The sequence below is a fragment of the Leucoraja erinacea genome, chromosome 35 (assembly GCF_028641065.1).
Source record: "Leucoraja erinacea ecotype New England chromosome 35, Leri_hhj_1, whole genome shotgun sequence".
NCBI classification, from domain to species: Eukaryota; Metazoa; Chordata; class Chondrichthyes; order Rajiformes; family Rajidae; genus Leucoraja; species Leucoraja erinaceus.
Window position 1 is genome coordinate 7,181,858 of NC_073411.1, and position 23,413 is coordinate 7,205,270.

Below are 23,413 nucleotides of genomic sequence, written 5' to 3' on the forward strand. Positions count from 1 at the left end.
TATACTCATTATTTCTTGTTTGATGTCATCGGTCCAATATGATACCCCTTGGTACTTTATCAATTATCACATTATGTTGAAGAGCATTGTGCATTGTTATCGGAGCTCCTTGTTTATACTGCCCAATAATATGCAACTGGTATAGGATAAACGTCTTATTCTTCAGCTGGCGTGGGACATGGAGAACAACTCCTAAAATATATGTTCCCTGAGAATCTTGGTACATCAGATCCACTTGTCTCGCTATAGACAACGATCTTACGTGACAGTCAGACTGCATATCTTGACTCAATTTTTCCAGTTGTTGATTCGGTATCAAATTGGGGACTTGGTGGGTAGCTAACATTAGAATGCCACCATGTACCTCACACATTAGCCAGTTGGAATAAATACCACATACCTGGTCCCAACGCTCATCCTGAGAAATATTACTCAGTAGATCACTCAGTCTATCGTTCTGTCTATTGTATCCTCATAGGGTTTAAGAATTTTATCTCCCGCAAGAAAGGTTTGCAGTGCTTTCTCCCCTACCTTACTAAGTGTCTCGGCATCTTTCAATCCCAGTACGGCCACTTTACACATCTTCTTTCTAACTGTTCTAATTTCACAATATGTCCTGCTACATCCATCACATTAACCCGGTGGATAACTCTGTTGCATATCCAGCGCTCATTATCTCTGTAATTTCCCTTTGGGTTCTATGTGTTTTTATACCTTTCCACTTCTACTTCATTTCTACTTCAACTTCCACTTCCACTTCTCGAATCAATGGGAAGGAAAGCTTGAGAATGGACAACAGAGTAAGGTCAGGGCCAATTGCGAGCGGTGCGAGGGGGGAAGTGAATACGGAGGTCAAAGTACGTTATATGAATGCACGAAGTATAAGGAATAAAGTGGACGACTTTGGGGCTAATTTAGAAACTGGCAAGTATGATGTTGAGGGAATTACTGAGACATGGCTGCAAGAGGGCCAGGGCTGGGAACTGAATATTCAATGGTATACCTCCTATCGAAAAGACAGACAAGTGGGCAGAGGGGGTGGGTTTGCTCTGTTGGTGAGGAATGAAATTCAGTCCCTTTCAAGGGGTGACATTGAAACAGGAGATGTGGAGTCAGTGTGGATAGAACTAAGGAATTGTAAGGGTAAAAATACCCTAATGGGACTAATAGACAGGCCCCCAAACAGTGGCCTGAACATAGGGTGCAAGTTGATTCAGGAGTTAAAATTGCCATATAGCAAAAGTAATGCCGTGGTTGTTATGGGAGATTTCAACATGTCTTGGAAAATCAGGTTGGTACTGGAACCCAAGAAACGGACTTTGTAGAGTGCCTTCGTGATGGATCGTTTGAACAGCTTGTATTGGAGCCTACCAACGAGAAGGCAATTCTGGATTTAGTGTTATGTAATGAACCGGGTTTGATAAAGGATCTCGAGGTTAATGAGCCATTAGGAGGCAGTGATCATAACATAGTCAGGTTTAATCTACAATTGGAGAGCGTTTCAAGGAATATAGTCCCAGCCAGTTTAACCTCTTCCTTCAGTTCAGACCCTCGCACCACGTGAACATCCTCGTAAAGCTTCCCTGTACGCTTTCCAACGACATCTTCCCCATAGAAAGGTGCCCAGAACTAAACACGGTCTAAATGCGGTGTTATCAATGTCCTGCATAACTGCAACATGTACTCCCAACTCCTATGTACCTGCAATTCCAGATCTATCTACTCTATAACACTCTGCAGAGCCCTGAGTGGATCCTGGTCATGTAAGACTTTCCAACATGTAACAACTCACATTTATGTGTATTAATTTCCATCCACCATTCCTAATCGATCATGATCCCGCTGCTATGTTTGACATCCATCTTCGCTACCTACAATGCAACGCACTTTTGTGTCATCTGCAAACTTTTTAATCTTACCATGTACATTCTCATCTCTGAGGCACACCACAGGGCTCCAGTCCGAGAAACAACCTTCCACCATTCCCCTCTGCTGCCTTCCATGAAGCCAATTTTCTATATATCCGGTTATCTTTCCTTGAATCCCATGCGATCTACCCTTCCAGAGCAGCTTATCATGTCGACCCTTGTCAAAAGCTTTACTGAAGTCCAAATACACTGTATACAACATCTGCAGTTCTGCCCTCGACAATCTTTTTGGTCACATCTTCAAATGTGAATATTTACTTTCCTATGCAACATATCCCCTTGAAACACTCTAATAACTTTGCAATTGCAGATGTTAAGTTCACTGGCCTGTAGATCACAGAATTTTCCATCTTTCCTTTCTAGAGAGCTAAACTCTCCACGTGATTTCGTTTAACAGCCGCTCCGTATTCCTCACAAGTGACTCCAATATCTGCTTGGATGTGTTGATATCATTGGAAGTCAGGAAATGCATCCATTGTTTAATTAGCATCGTCGGTGACGTTTCATCCTGCGAATAATAACTTCTGAGTCGCAAGATGGTGGCGTGAACCATTCCTTTCAAGGAAGACGTATGTCTAACGTTACTTCTCAAACTAAGATCCTTAATGCTTGGAAGGTACACAAAAATGCTGGAGAAACTCAGCGGGTGCAGCAGCATCTATGGAGCGAAGGGAATAGGCAACATTTCGGCTCGAAACCCTTCTTCAGTCGGAAGAAGGGGTTCGGCCCAAAACGTTGCCTATTTCCTTCGCTCCATAGATGCTGCTGCACCCGCTGAGTTTCTCCAGCATTTTTGTGTACCTTCGATTTTCCAGCATCTGCAGTTCCTTCTTAAACTCCTTATAGCTTGATTTGACTAAATAACACAGTGCACCTAATGTTATTAATGTTACCTATTTGACGTTCATTGTTCATGTTAGAAATAATATTGATCGCAGGAGTAATCACATTTAAGAAACTTTTAACCTCGTGTCATAGAAATATAGTTTGCAACATTCCCTTCATAAAATGATACAAACAAACATGTAAATTAATAGTTCGTGTAATCCCTCGAGGACAGAAATTCCTTGCGCAATGAGAAAAAGCAGTTATGGTTGATGTTTGTTCCGTGGGCTGTGGCTGATGTGCCAGAGGAGACGGTCACGCTAATTATCTCAGAGGAATATCCCCTTTTGTATAAATGGGTGCTAACTCAATCACCAGTACAGATGGACAGTTGGAAAGTTGTGTGTGATCGTTCGCTGCTTCACATGGGAAATGGAATATCCAGCAATTTACTACATAGCCGCCACTTTCTACCCTGTACTTGTGGCGGTTGGAATTCCTGGTAAGATACTGGGCCCATTATGTTTAGTTTTGTACTGAAAAACTGCGCGGAAAGATGCCCCTTCGATCAACCGAGTCCGCGCCAACCAGCAATCCCCGCACACTGACTGCACACGCCAGCGACAATTTACAATTGTACCAAGCCAATCAGCCTACAACCCTGTGCATCTTTGGAGTGTGGGCGGATAGCGGAGATCCCGGATAAAATACAGGCAGATCACGGGGAGAATGTACAAACTCCGTGCAGGATCAGACCCGGGTGGTTGTCGCTGTCAGACGGCACATTTAACGCTGTGCCCTATGTGCAGTTCTCCTTCCTCTCCGTACCTGCTGCTCTGAAGAATAGTCGCTTTGATACCCAGCCCAGTTGCTACCTCAACTGACGAGTTTCTTCGGAAGGTTCAGGCGTCAGCGTCTGTTTTATTTCTGGCATTTTGTTCTTATTGATGTGTGGTTCTTTTGTCAATCAGTAGCAATGTTACAAAATTTTGAGATTTAAAAAATCAAGTCTGCAATTTATCCCATCAGATAAAGCATAACAACAAATTTAATTTGACACCTAATTCACTTTCATATCTTAAGTAATAAAAATGTTATGGCCATTTTCATACTCGGAAATTAGCATCTTGTTCCCTATTGATTTTCTATGGACATAACAAAAAAGCTGTGATCGTGGACAGTCAAAAGCCCATAACCTTCTTAAAAAATTAAGAGAACTGAATGAAATTTTCAGTTATCATAAATTGAAGCATTCTGAAACAAATATAAAATAATCTTACTTGGATGACCTGAAATTAAAGCATATAATTAGTTAGTTACCCAATTGTAGCTAATTTCAAACTTCAATTACTAGATCTAAACATCTATCCATTTCTTAATAAAAGATTAACATTTTTAAATAGCCCAAGTGTCCAAATAATATTCACAAATAATTCACAATAAAACATGATTTTTAATTCTCATCTACATCAATTTATAGGCCAAAATGGAAGGAATTTAGTGTTCAATTGCTGTAAATTAAAGTCAATTTAAATCAGCTTTCTAGTGGGTTCCTGTGAACGCGCTGGTTTAGAACGTTCACATTGCGCTGGATTTGTGCCCCCAAATGCCCAGAAAAATACTGCGGGATATAAAGAGCCCAAAATGAACTACTCGCTATAGAAAACTTTATAAACAGGGTTCTTAAGAAGCCCCATTTAATGTAAAAATCAGATACATACCTTTAATTGTTTGCTTTATAAAACCCTGGGACTGCGAGAGGTTGCGAGTTTAGAGAGTGATTTTTAAACTACTATAACTATTATACAAGGCCATAAAAACTAATAATGCATTTTGCGACGGGGTCTTTCAGCGATTTTCCGTTAATGATTTACTAGGCTGAACATTTTCGATTGCAACAGCCTAGTAAAAATCGCGTTTTAAACCCGCCCCCTCTAAACAGAGCCAAAATCGTGCACACGGGGTAGGGCAGATGCTCAGCCACGATTCAGGTAGGTTTTGTAACATACCTACAATCAGGACAGTTAATTTAGACCTAATGTTTACATTTTTCAGCATGTAGACGTATTTAACTTGTTTCGGGCGCATATGCTTCAAGCTCTGGGTCTGATTAATACAGACTTTTCCACCAAGAGTCAGCGAGTGAGAAATGTACACATGTCTGTCAACATGCCCGTTGAATTATCACAACTAGCTGAAAAACCTTCCGGTGTTTCGTTCTCTGATTCATTTGCCAGTTTTGATTTTATGGCTGTGTTTCTACTTGCTACGTCTGATATGCCTGAGGAAGCAGTTCTCCCTGAGTCTAATGCTCTCTGATACAAGTTCATTTCGATTGACGCAACGACTCGAAATGGCTGAGGTGATCAGTGCGTCGTAGACCTTAGGAGGCCGACGGTAAGAACCTCTTCGATCAGCACCTCTCTTAGTATTTCTACGAACGGAAATTTAGTAAACTGGATCAGGTTTTAGCTCGTTGAAACTAACGTTTTATTTTTTTTCTTGCAGTTAATTTAACGGCGATTGTGATCCTCTCCCGGGGAAAATGTGGTCTCTCCAAATGCATCACCCGTTACCTTGTGGGAATGGCAACAGCGGATCTAATGGTAGTTGTCATTGTTGGTGCAATTCAACAAACTAATAACATATACGTTTACTCTCGTTCCTTGCATATTACTCCGGTTTGCGCTCTGACACTAGTACTAAGAGTTGTGACAATGGACTGTTCCGTTTGGTTCACCGTCAGTTTCACTTGCGATCGCTTTATGGCGGTCTGTTGTCAAAAGCTACGTAAGCGCTACAACAGCGAGAGAGCAGCGTGTGTGGTTATGGTGACTGTGCCTGTCGTCAGCTGTGCCCGATCGTTCCCCTTTTACTTTGCCATAGAGCCTTTTGTTATAATTGACAATGTGCCTTGGCGTTGCGCCTACACAATGGAGTACGCCACTTCGGCGGAATGGAAAGGTTTCGAGTTACTTGACAGCATCTTAGCACCGTTGTTACCGATCGCTTTAATCCTGGTGTTCAACGGGTTAACTGTCAGGCATATCATAGCGGCCAATAGAGTTCGCAGACGACTTCGGAACAGCGATGAGAACCAGAAGGATACAGAGGTGGAGAATCGGAGAAAATCGATGATTTTGCTCTTCGCTATATCAGGCAATTTCATATTATTTTGGATTCCCTATGTGGTCCATTCTCTGAAATGGCAAGCACATAATCCATTTTTCACCAATAGATATTTGAGCAACCCGGTATATATCCTGCAGGAATTTGGATATATGTTGCAGATTCTCAGTATGTGCACAAACACGTGTATCTATACACTGACACAGAGGAAATTCAGGGAGCAGCTGAAGACTGGAGTGAAATATCTACTCACATTGAATGGCCGATTATGTAGTTGACGTGTAACTCTCGTAGCAACTTGGATGAAATTTCAAATAAATGTCTTTAACAATTCGTACGTTCGGTAAAATACCCGCTCCTCAGCAGAATGTTTATTTTTTGGCTATTTTAACAACGTTTTATCTTGGCCATTTTCCCGTCATGCTCGCCAGGGTTACTCAAATTATAACGGACTCATCGTCCTTATAATTCTCAAAACTACATTTCCCCCTCTTGGCATTTGGTCACACCCAATTAATCCATATTCAACAGCACCCACTAATACACCTAATGAAACTAATTGTTGTCTGTTATCCCCTCTTCCCACCCGCCTAACTAACATAAGGGTTTTCAACTTATCCTGTGAAACCAATATAAGAACAAAGTAATCACTATCAATAAGTGTACAAAAACTAATCAAAGGTGCACGTTAGTATTCAGTCCTCAGTTCCTTTCCCACCAAGTCCATTTTTTTGGGCTATTTTAACTATGTTATATCTTGGCCATTTTCCCATCATGCTCGCCAGTATGTGAGCTCTAGGGTTACCCAAACTATAACCTACTTACAATTCTCAAATCTCTCTACATTTGCCCCTCTTGGCATTTGGTCACACCCAATTAATCCATATTCAACAGCACCCACTAACACACCTACTGAAACTAATTGTTGTCTGTTATCCCCTCTTCCCACCTGCCTAACTAACATAAGGGTGTGCAGCGTATCGTATATCCTTCTGTGAAACTAAAATAAGAACAAAGTAATCACTATCAATAACTGTACAAAAACTAATCAAAGTGCGCACGGTGGCATTCAGTCCCCCGTTCTAGTCTCTTTCCCACCAAGTCCATTTTCTCAATATGTCCTCTGCTTCTCTGCCATGCATCCGAATGCGTTCCCAGGCCAGTCATGTATAACAATTTCACCCTCCTTAGTCAGTGTCTTCCAATCAGCATGGAGATGTGGTATTGGTTGAAGCTTGTTTGCCACAAATCTTCTTAACGTCTCGTCCGAGTCATTCCGTACTACAATGAAACTTATAAGCTGTGGGCCGAGGAACTTTTTTGGCGCAGTTTCGTGACCCAAAGGGTCTGTCCTGGCCCTTTAATTAGGCAGGTTCACGAGCCCTTAAAACCTGGGACCTTTGCTACAGTCTCATTAAATTTCCTATTTAAGCAGGTATAATAATATATAGTTTAAATGGACTGCAGCACGGAAATAGGCTGCCCATGGTGTAATATGGGCATTGGCCATCAGATGGCGCTTTCTTTCCCGATCTCATTTTCTAATTAGTTTAATGAATTAATGTTCAACTGTCTGGACTTCCTTCTCAATTATATTTCATCGAAATTTGTGGACATTTTCATGTAGTTCCGTGACGAGGGTCACGAAAATCGGTTTCTAGACAGATTTTTGATGCTCGGCCCACAGCCTATATGTGTTTTTATTCCTTCCCACTTCAACTGTTCTCTTACAAAGATAAGGAATAATCCCATTCTATTTCCGACACTTCCCTACCATTCCTTGACCTCACCATCTCCAACTCCTGACCGACATCCACTATAAACCTGCTGACCTATCTGGACTACACATCTTCCCACCCTCCCTCCTGTAAGGACTCCATCCCCTACTCCCAATTCCTCCGCCTACGCCGCAGCTGTTCCCAGGATGAGGCGTTCCACACCAGGACATCTGAAATGTCCTCATTCTTCAGGGAACGGGGATTCCCCTCCGCCACCATAGATGAGGCTCGCACCAGGGTCTCTTCCATACCCCGCAACACTACTCTCTCTCCCCATCCCCGCACTCGCAACAAGGGCAGAGTCCCCCTAGTCCTCACCTTTCACCCCACCAGCCGTCACATAAAACAAATAATCCTACTCATTTTCGCCACCTCCAACGTGACCCCACCACTCACCACATCTTCCCATCTCCCCCAATGTCTGCCTTCCGCAAAGACCACTCCCTCCGCAACTCCCTTGTCAATTCTTCCCATCCCTCCCGTACCACCCCCCCCTCCCCCTCCCCGGGCACTTTCCGTTGCAACCGCAAGAAATGCAACACCTGTCCCTTTACCTCCCCTCCTCGACTCCATTCAAGGACCCAAGCAGTCGTTCCAGGTGTGACATATGTTCACCTGTATCTCCTCCAACCTCATCTACTGCATCCGCTGCTCTAGATGTCAGCTGATCTACATCGGGGAGACTAAGCGGCGGTTGGGCGATCGTTTCGCCGAACACCTCCGCTCGGTCCGCAAGAACCTACCTGACCTCCCGGTGGCTCAGCACTTGAACTGCCCCTCCTATTCCCAATCCGACCTCTCTGTCCTGGGTCTCCTCCATTGCCAGAGTGAGCAACACCGGAAATTGGAGGAACAGCAGCTCATATTCCGCTTGAGGAGCCTGCATCCGGTGGGCATGAACATTGAATTCTCCCAATTTTGTTAGCCCTTGCTGTCTCCTCCCCTTCCTTAGCCCTCGAACTGTCTCGACCCATCCCTCAGCCCTCTGGCTCCTCCTCTTCCTTTCTCCTTTCTTCTCCCTGCCCTCCCCACCCTGCATCAGTCTGAAGAAGGGTTTCGGCCCGAAACGTTACCTATTTCATAGAAACATAGAAATTAAGAGCAGGAGTAGGCCATTCGGCCCTTCGAGCCTGCACCGCCATTCAATATGATCATGGCTGATCATCCAACTCAGTATCCCGTAACTGCCTTCTCTCCATACCCTCTGATCCCCTTAGCCACGAGGGCCACATCTAACTCCCTCTTAAATATAGCCAATGAACTGGCCTCAACTACCCTCTGTGGCAGAAAGTTCCAGAGATTCACCACTCTCTGTGTGAAAAAAGTTCTTCTCATCTCAGTTTTAAAGGATTTCCCCCTTATCCTTAAGCTGTGACCCCTTGTCCTGGACTTCCCCAACATCGGGAACAATCTTCCTGCATCTAGCCTGTCCAACCCCTTAAGAATTTTGTAAGTTTCTATAAGATCCCCTCTCACTCTCCTAAATTCTAGAGAGTATAAACCAAGTCTATCCAGTCTTTCTTCCTAAAACAGTCCTGACATCCCAGGAATCAATCTGGTGAACCTTCTCTGTACTCCCTCTATGGCAATATTGTCCTTCCTCAGATTTCCTTCGCTCCATAGATGCTGCTGCACCCGCTGAGTTTCTCCAGCATTTTTGAGTACCTTGGAATAATTCCCACGTGGGTGTTGAGCACCATTCCGCAATGTCCAACCCCGTAGGTTCAACATCACCTGAATGTGACGGGAATGGGGGACAGAAGTCACCTTTTCTTCCTTCGGGGGCAGGTGTATTGATCGTCATCTTGCAAGCCTGGAGCGCGTGTTTTGACACAAAGTTTATCAACTCGGAAGAAGTTCGTTGAACCCCGACTGCGTGAATGTGTCCGATGGTTATGAATGCTGTCCACGGTAGGTGATATTCCGCCGTCCTGGAGGAGACTGGAAAATATCAAGGCAGGACAAAGCGTAGCAGCTTGAATCACATTGGGGGAGGAGGTCTCGCAATGGCATTAAATTAAATTTAGACGGGCTCATGGATGGGAAAGGTTTAAAGAGACACGGAGCAAACACGTTTAGCGGGGACCAGCATAGAAACATAGAAAATAGGTGCAGGAGTAGGCCATTTGGCCCTTCGAGCCTGCACCGCCATTGAATATGATCATGGCTGATCATCCAACTCTGTATCCTGTACCTGCCTTCTCTCCATACCCCCTGATCCCTTTAGCCACAAGGGCCACATCTAACTCCCTCTTAAATATAGCCAATGAACTGGCCTCAACTACCTTCTGTGGCAGAGAGTTCCAGAGATTCACCACTCTCTGTGTGAAAAATGTTTTTCTCATCTCGGTCCTAAAGGATTCCCCCTCTATCCTCAAACTGTGACCCCTTGTCCTGGACTTCCCCAACATCGGGAACAATCTTCATAAGTGGGATATGTTGGTCGGCATGGGTAAATTGGGCTAAGGGGCAGTTTCGTTGCTGCATGACTATGACTCGAGCGGTGATATGGAGGTTGCGGAGGCCAGTGAGTTGAAAGGTGGGACCAGCGAGACTCCACCTCTATTCGTGAAAGTTGAAATACTGGTTCTCCAAGGCGGAGAATAAAGTCTGCAGACGTTGCCAGCGGGACAGAGGTTGATCGCTCAGACACTGGGGAGAGCAGTTTGGTTGGGACATCATGGTATGTACGGATCAGCTTTGCGCATCTGTCTGTTGCTGGGTGATCGCTGTACAGGCGCCTTCCGCGGTGATAGTGACAGGGACATGTTGCACTCTAATGCCCCTTTTCCACCGGGGGGTTTTGTCAGTCTCCCTACCTGCTTCCACTACCTGAAACTCCGGGAACCGCAGGGAAACATTGGGTGGGGCGCAAAGTCTCCAGAGGTTTCCGTTCATGTTTCCTAAGTGGGACAGGGGCATACGTAACTTAAGCAGGTCGATCATCGAGCTTCTTATTTATCTCCCTCCATGCTTCCGCAGAAACTCCTCCTGTGCATCGCTCTGCTGCTTCTCGCTGCTCAGCTGTCCGAATCCGCCTGCTTCTTTCAGCGACACCACAAAAGAGGTAATCGATCTGGCAGTTCGACCCGCCGAGACCGCGCGGACCAACAATCGCCCGTACACGAGTTCGAGGGACTAGGGGCAATTAGGGACACTAGGGACAATTTACGTCAGCCAATTAACCTATAGACCTGCAGGGCTTTGTAGTGTGCGAGGAAACCGGAGTGCCGGAGAAAACCCACGCGGTCACAGGGAGAATGCGCAAAACTCCTTACACACAGCACCCGTAATCCGGGTTGAACTCGGATCTCTGGTGCTGTATGGCAGCAACTTTACCGTTGCGCCGCTGTGCCGTGCCAGTTAGTCATTAGTGGGACCCGGCGCCAGGCAGACAAGGGCTCCACCCGAGCCGACTGCCTGCCTCTATTCCGGGGTTACGACGGCGCCCGGCTGTCCCTTGAAAAAGAACACGCAGTGGCCACTGGCACCATGGTGGCTCCTATAGTCTCTTTGATGGTGGTGTTCCAGGAGCGCTGGGGGGGGGGGGGGGGGAGGTTACGGTGGGGGGGGGGGCAGCAGACTGAACCCGGGTTGAACGGTACCGTGCGGCCAAGGGCCAGGTCCGGGTCAGTACACAAGAGGCTGGGTGCTGGCTCTCCTCACACGTCCGAACGGCTCATTTCATGGGTGCGTTGGTGTTGAACGACCACAAGAGTCCCTCTCCCACCCATGTCCTCGGGCCACTCCACTCCCCGATAAGACACTGACCATCCGCTGTGCTTTGTTTTATCTCCAACAGCCAAAGGCAAACCCCCAGCGCCCCTGGGGTGTATTGATAAATCTGATGGGACGGCTCATGACATCGGAGAAAGTTGGAAAAATGCCAACTGTCTGAACTGCGTGTGTTCATCTAATGGTTATGAATGCTGTGAGATGTAAGTAATCCTCCGCCATCCAGAGCACATGATCTGACCCCAGCGGCTGAAATGGCATCGTGGGACTAGGGTGGGTATTGGCGATGCCAGTCAGTGAGCCGTATGGGGTGGGCGATGGATTAGGACATGATGGGCATAGTCGACGGAACGGCCCGAGCGCCGACTCTCCCCATCTCTGCGCGAAACCCGACACACAAGCTCGGGCCTGAAGCTGGTTTTAGGTTGGGATCGGTGGAGGAGTCTTGGTGGAGGGAGGAAAGGAGGAACTGCATGGGGGACAATAATGTACTGTCGGAGTCAGCCATAGAGACACACGGCAAGGACACAGGCCCTTCAATCCACAGAGCCCATGCCGACCGTCAACTGCCCATTTTACTCGAATCCCACCCTAGCTCATTTAAGTCTAACATGGGACATGGAACATGGAACTTCAGATGTTGGTTTATATTTTAAAAAACCGCATGGGCTGGAGTAACTCAGTGGGAGTGGGACAGGCCGCATCTCTGGAGAGAAGGAATGGGTGACTTTTCCGTCGATGCCCTTCTTGTTTAAGAGTGTCTTGTTGTCATATGTCACAGAGAGAAAAATGAAATCCAAACTTACTTGTGTATGATGCAGAAGAGTTGCAGTCTGAGCCTCTGAGTTACTCCAACACTTTTGTGCCTTTTTCAAAATTAATGTGTATACACACACACAACAAACACACACACACACACGCACACGCACACGCACACACAAACACACACACACACACACGTACGCGCACGCACACACACCCACACATATATAAACCTTCGTTACAATTGATCATGAGGCAGTGTCCGTTATTGCCGATTGTCCACCATAACCGATTACTATTGCACACATACAGACAATAATAGTGAAACGACAGGGACAATATCCCCAAGTCTATGTAGTCTGGAGCTCATTTGGAGGTCGTTGTGTTTAATAGCCTGATAGCTGCAGAGAAAAAGGCTGGGGGGGGGGGTTGCTTTTGGGGGGGGCTTGCTTTTGTGAACATCCTTGGTGACTTTGACGTTCCGAATCGTTCACCATTGAATCTCTGATCTGTTCCTCAGGTATTCCACGCCAACTAGTTTCCCAAAAGGTTGTAACGTACTTTTCGATCGTGAAGCTTGTGAGTTTCGAGCCCACGTGGAGTCCGACCCGTCTGTCGAGTGTCCAGTGCATGGGATATGAGCTGCAATAAGCCGGCCACTCCCTTCCAACGTGGAGACATTTCCTCAATGGGATACAGAAGCGTTGCCTCCTGCATGTAATGCCTGCATCGCAATAAACATATACCAAATATATTCTGTCGTCGGTTTCATCATTTTAGTACGAAATGGGGGTGAATATGAGGAGACTTTGGGGAATGTTTTGGCGCATTTGGGAACTTGAGCGCCTGAGAAATTGTGAGTTGGGGCGCATGCAAGTAAACGTTTTAAGAATCTGCTCAACTGGAAGTGGGGAAGGGGATAACATTAATATCAGTAGCAACATCTATGAAATAATTCATTTAACTGAAAAGTATTACATTTCAAATATTTAATTATCCATAATTTTGAATGAAGCGCTTGTTGTATTTAGAATCATTGATCATATTACACACTTAAATTCAGCTTGGATTGCATCCTGCAGATGGGACGGTGCCGCATGTGAGCTCACAACTGGAGGGAGAAACAAAACAGAGGACTACTGACCGACACCAGCAGTTGGTAAAATGTTGGAATGCAGCATAGATGTGATAATAGGTTACATTGCAATTAATAACACAAATTAAGTGCTATATCACCAGGATAAGGGATAAAGGCCCGTAAGAGTCCTGGAGATGGTATGGAGGTTGGTGTGGGAAAGGGTAGTGGACAGAAAAGGCAGGTGAATGGCGGAGAGCCAGGAGGAAGGGTTGGTTTAAACGTATTTTAATGCAAGGGGCCTGATGGTTAAGGCAGATGAGCTTAGTGCGTGGAGAGGTACGAGTGACTGGGACGTTGTAGCCATGGATGAAACCTGGTTAATGGAGGGGCAGGACTGGCAGCTCAACGTTCCGGGGTGCAGGAGCTTCTGTAGAGACAGGGGTGATGGCACAGGAGGAGGGGGGGCGGGGGGTTGCTGATCAAGAGGGATATCATGGCCGTGATCATACGTGACATTATGGATGGATTGTCTAGTGTGGCTATATGGGTGGAGCTGTGGAACAAGAAAGGGATGGTCACCTTGTTGGGGGTGTACTACAGTCCCCCGAATCGTCAACGGGTATTAGAAGAACAAATATGCCGGGAGATTGCAGACAGCTGAGGGTCTAATAAGGTTGTTGTGGTAGGGGATTTTAACATTCCCAATATAGACTAGGAAAATCATAGTGTGAAGTGTTTAAATGGGGTGCAATTCCTCAAACGTATTCAGGAAAGTTTTCTTAAGCAGTATTTAGGGGGGCCCTACACGCGAGAGGGCAACACTGGATCTCGTATTGGGAATTTGGGTAGGCAAGTTAATTAAGTATTTGTGGAGGAGCCTTTTGGGACCAGTGATCACAGTTCGATTAAGATTAAGATAGTTATGGACAGGCACGGAGAGGGTCCACTCGTTAAAATGCTCATCTGGGGTAAGGCCTACTTTGAGGGTCTCGCTGAAGTTGACTGAAACAGGTTATTCGAGGGGAAAGGAACATCGCTAAGTGCGATGTTTTTAAAAGTGTGCTAACGAAAGCTCAGAATATGTACGTTCCCATTAGAGTGAAGGGCAAAACAGGCAGATGGAAAGAAGTTTGGCTGACTAGTGAAATTTGGGGCGTTGGTCAAAAACAAGAAGGGACAGGTATAGGTAGTTGGGATCATGTTCAACCCTGGAGGAGTTTCGGGAACCAATGAGTAAACTTAAAAAGGAGATCAAATGGCAAATAGGGGCCAGGAGATAGCATTAAGGACAATCCCAAAAGCTTTATTAAATACATAAGGGGAGAAAGGGTAACTAGAGAGAGAGTTGGACCTCTCAGGAAGCAAAGCAGTCACCTCTATATGGAGCCCCAGGAGATGGGCAAGGTCCTCAATGAGTATTTCTCCTCTGTATTTACCGCAGATCTGTATTTACATTAGGACTGAAGAACTTGGGGCAGTCAATGGAAGTGTGTTGAGAGCAGTCAGTGTTACCATCGAAGAAGTACTGAAGGCACTGTCGTGTATGAAGGTAGATAAACCTCCAGGGCCTGATCAGATATATCCAAGGACATTGTGGGAAGTTAGAAAATTGCGGGAGCCCTGGTTGAATTTTACGATTCGTCCTTAAATACGGGAGAGGTGCTGGAAGACTGGAGGGTGGCCAATGTTGTGTCTCTTTTCAAGAACGGCTGCTGGGAAAATGCTGGGAACTATAGGCGGTGAGCTTATCATCTGTTGTTGGAAAGATATTAGAGCGCCTTCTGAGGGATAGGATATACAGACAGTTGTATGGGCAGGGGCTGATTAGAAATGGTCAGCATGGTTTTGTGCATGGGAGGTCGTGTCTCATAACTGATATTTTTGAAGACGTGACCAAAAAGGTCTATGAGGGCAGAGCTTTAGATGCTGAGTGCATGGATTTCAGTAAGGCATTCAACACGTTTCCGCATGGCAGGCTGCTCTGGGAGGTTAAATCGAATGGGATCCAAGGAGAGATAACGGAATGGATCGCAACATGGTTCCATGGAAGGAAGCCGGGGGTGATGGTGGTAGGTTGCTTCTTGGACTGGAGGCCTGTGACTAGTGGTTTTAGTTTAATTTGGTTTAGGGATACAGAACAGAAATAGGCCCTTCGGCCCACCGGGTCCGCGCCGACCACCGATCCCAGCACTATGCTACACCCACTGGGGAATTTGTTTACATTTTACCAAGCCTATTAACCTACAAACATGTATGTCTTTGGATCGTGGGAGGAAACCGAAGATGTCGGAGAAAACCCACGTAGGTCCTTACAGACAGCACCCGTAGCCGGTGTCAGGCTGGGTCCGTTACTATTTGTCATCTGTATCAATGATTTGGATGAGAACATACAGGGCAAAATTAGCAAGTTTGCTGATGAGTGGTTTTAGTGAGTGGCAGATAGCGAAGATGGTTGTGAAACATTACAGAAGGATCTAGATCGATTGGCCATGTTGGCGGAGGATTAGTTGCTGGGTATTGAGTATAGAAGTTGGGAGATCATGTGCAGTTGGGTAAGATGTTGATGAGACCGCATTTAGAATATTGTGTTCAGTTCTGGACACCGTGTTATAGGAGAGATATTGTCAAGCTTGAAAGGGTTCCGAAAAGATTTACAAGGATGCTGCCAGGTATAGAGGGTGAGAGCTTTAGGGAGAGGTTGCACAGGCAGGAGTGCACGGGAGATGAGGGGGGATCTTATAGAGGTGTACAAAATCATGAGAGGAATAGTTCGGGTAGATGCACAGAGTCCCTTGCCCAGAGTAGGGGAATCGAAGACCGGAGGACACAGGCTCAAGGTGAAGGGGTAATGATTTGATAGGAATCCGAGGGGTATGTTTTATCACACAGAGGGTGGTGGGTGTATGGAGCAGCTGCCAGAGTAGGTAGTTGAGTTTGGGACTACCCCATCGTTTAAGAAACAGTTAAACAGGTATATGGCTAGGACAGGTGTGGAGGGATATGGACCAGGCGCAGGCAAGTGGGACCAGTGTAGCTGGAACATTGTTGGCCGGCGTGGGCACGTTGCGCCGAAGGGCCTGTTTCCACAACGTATGATTCTAAACAACAAAATACACAGAATGGTCGATTAAGTCAGTGGGTCAGGCAGCATCGATGACGAGCGTTTCGGGTGAGATCAAACTGACTGGGTGGTGGTGGGGGGGGGGGGGGGGGAGGAGAGATAACACGAGGAGAGGAAGGGGAGACTAAAGAGCCGCAGGTAGCAGCGGGTAACCACAGAGGAGGAGCACTTGCCGTGGAGGCCAGTGGGGTGAAAGGTGGGGCCAGTGGAAGCCCACCTCTACTCTGAGTGGATCGGTCACTGTAGCAGAAGGAACAGTTAAAAGAGCGGTTCTCGAGAGCGGAGAATCAAATCTGCAGGCGGTGTCACCAGAAAAGAAGTAGCCAGCTCAGACACTTGGGAGAAGCGACCTGGTTGGGAGACCATGGTATGTACGGTGCAGCTTTCGGCATTTGGCTGTTGTTTGGTCTTCGATAAACTGATGTTGTCAAAACTCGATTGCCTGAGCTATAGAGAGAGGTTGGGGGCGCTGCGACCTTGGCAGCGCAGAAGCATGAGGTGTGGACATAGAGGTGTGTAAAATCATAAAGGAAATAGATAGATTCAATGTGCAGAGTATTTTACGCGGAGTTGGGGAATAAATCACCAGAGGATATGAATTTAAGGAGAAATTTAATAGGAGCGCCGGCGTCAACTTTTTCACACGGTGGATGCATGAGTTGCCAGACGAGGCACTGAAGGCAGGGCCTGTAACAAGATTTAAATTACAAAATAAGACGCGATATGTTGGAGTAACTCCGTGGGTTAGGCAACATCTCTGGGGAACATAGATGGGTGGTATTTCGGGAGGCGACACTTTTCAGACTGATTGGGGTGAAATTGAAGGTGGGGGGGAGGGGCGGGGGGAACTGGAATAAAGGAGGGGCGGGGCAAAGGATAGCAGATAGTAGCAGGAATCACAGTGGGGCAGCAGTGAGAGTGGATCTCAGGACTCCCATCAGGAAGAGGAGGACAACATCTTCAAAGGATTGAGACGTTTTTCAGCAGCTATTACAGAGGAGGGAGGGGGGGGGGGGGGGGGCACTGGTTTGTGGAGGCCCAGCGGAACAAAATCTCTACTCTGAATGGACTGGCCATTGGCAGCATCAAGCTTAAGTTAAAAGGCCGGTTCTCGAGAGTGGGTAATGACGTCGGCAGCGGAACAGAGCTTGTCAACTCGGACACTTGGGAGAAGCGACCTGGTTGGCATGGTATGTACGGATCAATTTGTGCGTCTGTCTGTTGCTTGGTCTTCAGTAAACGGCCCAGCGCAGCTCCAATTCGATGCACAACCGCCGTCCGAGGTAGCAGAGACACGGACATGTTGCAGTGTTAACCACGTCGTTCATTAAGCTCTCTCTTTCTCCCCCCCCCCCCCCCCCCCCCCCCCCCCCTTGCAGAACCTCATTATGTGCATCGCTCTGCTGCTTCTCGCTGTTCAGCTGACGGATTCCGCCTGTTCCATTCAGCCACAGAGGGCAAACGGTAATTATCTATGTCAATCCTTCTCTCAGATCCGTCGCTAATACTTAGCCGACATTGGGGAGCGGTACATCATATTCAGGTCCAGCGCCAACGGCCATCACATTTGACATCCCGCCTGTTCCTCGGTCGGGTTGGAGTCTGAGGATAGTGGAGTTGATGCCCCGACCAATTCTCAATTGAGGGAGCGCTCCTCTATTGCACCTCAGCTGAGGCACAGAACCGTGCCCAGGGGATCTCCTCAGAATGATATGCAGCCACCCCTGAACCACGGTCAATATTTGACCCTCAACAGTTTTTGATAGAACAGGTCATGCTGGGCTCGTAATGGAGTCCACGCTAATCTGTTACAATGGCGGCATCTCGCCAGCTCCTCATTCGCCGAGATGCGTTTTCCCTGAGAATGGTGAAAGTGCCCCCAGAAGTTCCTCCCAAACCAGTGACCGGTCCTGGGACCCGCAGCGTGGACCCCATTGTGTCAAGGGTTCCTACTTTAACCAGGGGCAACGGCGAGGCCTACCAAAGTATCGGGTGAGCTACGAGAATGGGCTGCTCCCTTCTTACTGGCTCCGCTTCAGTCCCCCATCATCCTGATCTTTGATCACCCGGTGCGGACGGGGGAGGGTCTGGAGGGAGGGAGAAAGGGGTGGGAGGTTGGTGGGGGAGCGGGTGTCCCTGTCGGGTTGCTCCTGGGCCTGGCCAAGATGGCCATCCGCGAGTCACGGCGCCAGGCGGCGGAGGGCTCTACCCGGGCCAGCTGCCTGCCCCTTTTCCGGGGATATGTCCGTGCCCGGGTGGGATTAGAAAGGGAATACGCCCTGTCTGTGGGCACCCTGAGGGAGTTCAGGGACCGCTGGGCTCCGCAGGGTGTTGAATGTATCCTCAATAAGGATTGTATCATAATTGTATAATAGTTTATTATGGATATATGTTTGTATTGTATTTATGGTGGTGGGTCCCTGGCTTGTTTTATTGTAGTGTACGCAGTGTCCGTGGGAACTCTGGAGGCCATCACGGGTCCAGTTGACGTGATCTGCCCGAGTCGGCTGCCTGTCCCTCTTCCAGGTCTACGTCCGTGCCCGCGAGTCCCTGGAGAGCGAGCACGCAGTGTCCGTGGGAACTCTGGAGGCCATCCGTGATGGGTGGTCGCCGCGGGGGTCGAGTCTGCTGTAGATAAAGTTGACAATAACTTAATCTTATAACTGTTAGATTGTAAACTGCCAATGGCAGTCTTGATTTTGTATCTGTATTTAAATGAATAAACACTGGTAGGATTTTTTTTAAGTGCGGAGGGGAGAGGGAAGATAAGAGGGTGGCCTGGACAAGCGGGCCATTAGTGGGTCACGGCGCCAGGTTGACGAGAGCTCTAACCGAGCCGACTGTCTGTCCCTATTTGGGTCACGGCGGCGCCCAACTGTCCAATGCAAAAGAGCACGTGGTGCCCAATGGCACCGTGAAGACACTCCGTGGCGGCTCGGCGCCGCGGGCTGGGTGTTAGGTCGGGCCGTTTCAAACAGAACCCGGGCGAAACGGCAGCTTGACGCCAAGGCCCAGGCCCGTTCAGTGCTACCTGGAACAGACCCTGACTCTTCCCAAACACCAGAATGGCACATTTCCTGGGTGCGGTCGTTGAGCCAGCACCAGGGCTTCGCCACGACGTCGAGTCACTGCACGCCCAGATGGGACACTGACCAACCGCTCTCTTTGTCACCAACAGCTGCGGGAATATTCCCGCCGCCCGACACGTGCATTGATAAATTCTACGGGACGCATTATAAATTAGGCGATAAATGGAAGGACCTCGAATGCCGCCGATGCACGTGCACGTCCGACGGTACTGCATGCTGTGATATGTAAGTAATCCCACACCGTTCAGCTCACACGATCTAACCATATAACAATTACAGCACGGAAACAGGCCATGTCGGCCCTACAAGTCCGTGCCGAACATCTTTTTTTTCCCCTTAGTCCCACCTGCCTGCACTCATACCATAACCCTCCATTCCCTTCTCATCCATATGCCTATCCAATTTATTTTTAAATGATACCAACGAACCTGCCTCCACCACTTCCACTGGAAGCTCATTACACACCGCTACCACTCTCTGAGTAAAGAAGTTCCCCCTCATATTACCCCTAAACTTCTGTCCCTTAATTCTGAAGTCATGTTCTCTTGTTTGAATCCTCCCTATTCTCAAAGGGAAAAGCTTGTCCACATCAACTCTGTCTATCCCTCTCATCATTTTAAAGACCTCTATCAAGTCCCCCCTCAACCTTCTGCGCTCCAGAGAATAAAGACCTAAGTTATTCAACCTATCTCTGTAACTTAGTTGTTGAAACCCAGGCAACATTCCAGTAAATCTCTTCTGTACTCTCTCTATTTTGTTGACATCCTTCCTATAATTGGGCGACCAAAATTGTACACCATACTCCAGATTTGGTCTCACCAATGCCTTGTACAATTTTAACATTACATCCCAGCTTCTATACTCAATGCTCTGATTTATAAAGGCTAGCATACCAAAAGCTTTCTTTACCACCCTATCTATATGAAATTCCACCTTCAAGGAATTATGCACGGTTATACCCAGATCCCACTGTTCAACTGTATTCTTCAATTCCCTACCATTTACCATTTACGTCCTATTTTGATTTGTCCTGCCAAGGTGTAGCACCTCACATTTATCAGCATTAAACTCCATCTGCCATCTTTCAGCCCATTTTTCCAAATGGCCTAAATCACTCTGTAGACTTTGGAAATCCACTTCATTATCCACAACCCCCTATCTTGGTATCATCTGCATACTTACTAATCCAATTTACCACACCTTCATCCAGATCATTGATGTACATCACAAACAACAAAGGACCCAACACAGATCCCTGAGTCACCCCACTAGTCACCTGCCTCCAACCTGATAAACAGCCATCCACCATTACCCTCTGGCTTCTCCCATTCAGCCACTGCTGAATCCATCTTGCTATTCCTGCATCTATACCCAACAGTTGAACCTTCTTAACCAACCTTCCATGAGGAACCTTGTCAAAGGCCTTACTGAAGTCCATATAGACAACATCCACAGCCTTACCCTCGTCAATTTCCCTAGTAACCTCTTCAAAAAATTCAAGAAGATTAGTCAAACATGACCTTCCAGGCACAAATCCATGTTGACTGTTCCTAATCAGACCCGGTTTATCTAGATGCTTATATATATTATCTCTAAGTATCTTTTCCATTAATTTGCCCACCACTGAAGTCAAACTAACAGGTCTATAATTGCTAGCTTTACTCTTAGAACCCTTTTTAAAGAATGGAACAACATGCGCAGTACGCCAATCCTCGCGGACTATTCCCGTTTCTAATGACAATCTGATCGCTGTGGCTGAAATGGAGCCACGTGGCACGGTTGGGTGGCGCTGAAGCCACGAACACATCCGTGTGGCTTGGCGATGGATTGGAAATAGACGGGCATACTATACAAAACACCCCCGAACGCCGGCCTCTCCATATCCGTACCAAACCCGACACACGGGCCACCGTCTTAGAATAAAGGGGAGGTCATTTAACACTGAGGTGAGAAAAAATGTTCACCCAGCGAGTTGCGAATTTATGGAATTCCCTACCCCAGAGGGCAGCGGAGGCCAAATCACTGGATGGATTTAAGAGAGAGTTGGACAGAGCTCTAGGGGCTAGTGGAGTCAAGGGATATGGGGAGAAGACAGGCACGGGTTATTGATAGGGGACGATCAGCCATGATCACAATGAATGGCGGTGCTGGCTCGAAGGGTCAAATGGCCTACTCCTGCTCCTATGTTCTATGTTTCTATGACACAAGGGAAGGCTTGACCCGGGATCTAATTCTATGTAGGACTGGCGGCGGCTTGGCGGAGGAATAGACGGATGTAATGGCGTGTTGGGCGGTAATACTTGAAGCAAACCATAGACTCACACAGCACGAACACCGGCCCTTCAGCGCAACGCCCATAACCCCTGATTCCTCCAACACCGTTGGTGCCACTCTGGATAATTGTGGCAAACGGAATTTTAAGAATCAATAGTGTTTTGTTGTCGTATGTCCTGAAACGGAGCAATGTAATTCTTAATTGCAGCAGCAACACCATATGTAGATCAGAGATAATTTTGAGATTGTAGTGCTTAATAGTTTTATGGTTATGGGGAAGTACCCGAGGGCCTCCTTCTATGAGCATCTTTTCTGTGATTCCGAATAGTTCATCATTGGTTCTCTATCTGTTCCACAGGCTTTTCATGCCAACTAGTTACGCTGACAATTGTATCGTAACTCTCGATGTGGAGGCTTGTATGTATCGTGTGCACCTGATAAATGACCGGTCTGTCGACTGTCCAGAGCACACAGCTAATGGAAAATGAGATGGAATAAACAGGCAGCTCCTTTCCCATGTGGAGGCTTTTGTTAATGGGATACAGGAGCCTTGACTCTTGCATGTAATGTCTGCATCGCAATAAACGCATAGCAAACTTATTCTCTTTACGTCTTCTGGACCATTATTTTAATAAGAAAAAGGCGTACGGAAGAGGAGCCTCTGGTAGGTGTTGTGGCGCATCTGCATGGTGCCGAAGGATGTGATGGAGGGGTGGGTATTGCACTCACAAGGTTTGCAATGGAGTGTGCCAGAGGCCAGGTGCAGCAGGCTGTGAGGAAAGCAAATGCATGTTCATTTGAGCATCGGAGCAAGTAGGTCCAACTGCAGTCGTACAGGGCCCTGGTGAGACCGCACCTGGAGTATTGTGTGCAATTTTGGTTTCCTAATTTGAGGAAGGACATTCTTGCTCTTGCGGGAGTGCAGCGTAGGTTCACCAGATTAATTCCCGGGATGGCGGGACTGATATATGGTGAAAGAATGGGACGACTGGGCTTATATTCACTAGAATCTAGGAGGGTGAGAAGGGATTTTATAAGAACATATCAAATTCTCAAGGAATTGGACAAGCTAAATACAGGAAAATTATTCCTCATGTTGGGGTAGTCCAGAACTAAGGGTCACAGTTTACGCATAAGCGGTAAGCCATTTAGGACTGAGATGAGGAACAAATTCACCCAGAGAGTTGCAAGTCTGTGGAATTCTCTGCCACACGAGGCAGTGGGGGCCAATTCATTGGATGTCTTCAAGGGAGAGTTAGATATAGCTCTTGCGGCTAACGGAATTAAGGGATGTGGGGAAAGGCAGAAACGGGGTTCTGATTTTGGATGATCAGCCACGATCATATTGAATGGCGGTGCTGCCTCAAAAGGCCGAATGTCCTACTCCTGCACCTATTTTCTATGTTTCGTGGAGTTCTACAGAGTAAAGCGCAGGAGCGCAAGTCAACACAATTTATACCAGTGACTTACTGTGGGACCAAATTAACATTTCCAAACTGTCTGATGCATCAGCATGCACAAAGATTGTGTGGCAGATTAATTATAATGTAGGAATTATGAAGTTAGTTTCTATGCAGCGTCTTCAACCCAATCCTCTATCCATAAATACAGCCTGACCTGATGAGTCTTTGCAGCATTTGCAGTTTCTCGATTTTCATGCAGTATGTATGCCGCTTGAATAATCTATACTGGTC

General features: G+C 47.0%; 1 protein-coding gene across 1 annotated transcript; it reads left to right on the forward strand.

The window, feature by feature from the left end:
• The first annotated feature begins 10,230 nt into the window (after nt 1–10,230).
• LOC129713438 (beta-microseminoprotein-like) lies at nt 10,231–12,907 on the forward strand. Its single transcript, XM_055662493.1, has 4 exons — nt 10,231–10,343; nt 10,643–10,727; nt 11,463–11,598; nt 12,678–12,907. Exons 1-4 carry the CDS (start codon nt 10,341–10,343, stop codon nt 12,796–12,798), a joined length of 345 nt encoding a protein of 114 aa, XP_055518468.1. The 5' UTR covers nt 10,231–10,340; the 3' UTR covers nt 12,799–12,907.
• The last annotated feature ends 10,506 nt before the right edge of the window (nt 12,908–23,413 follow it).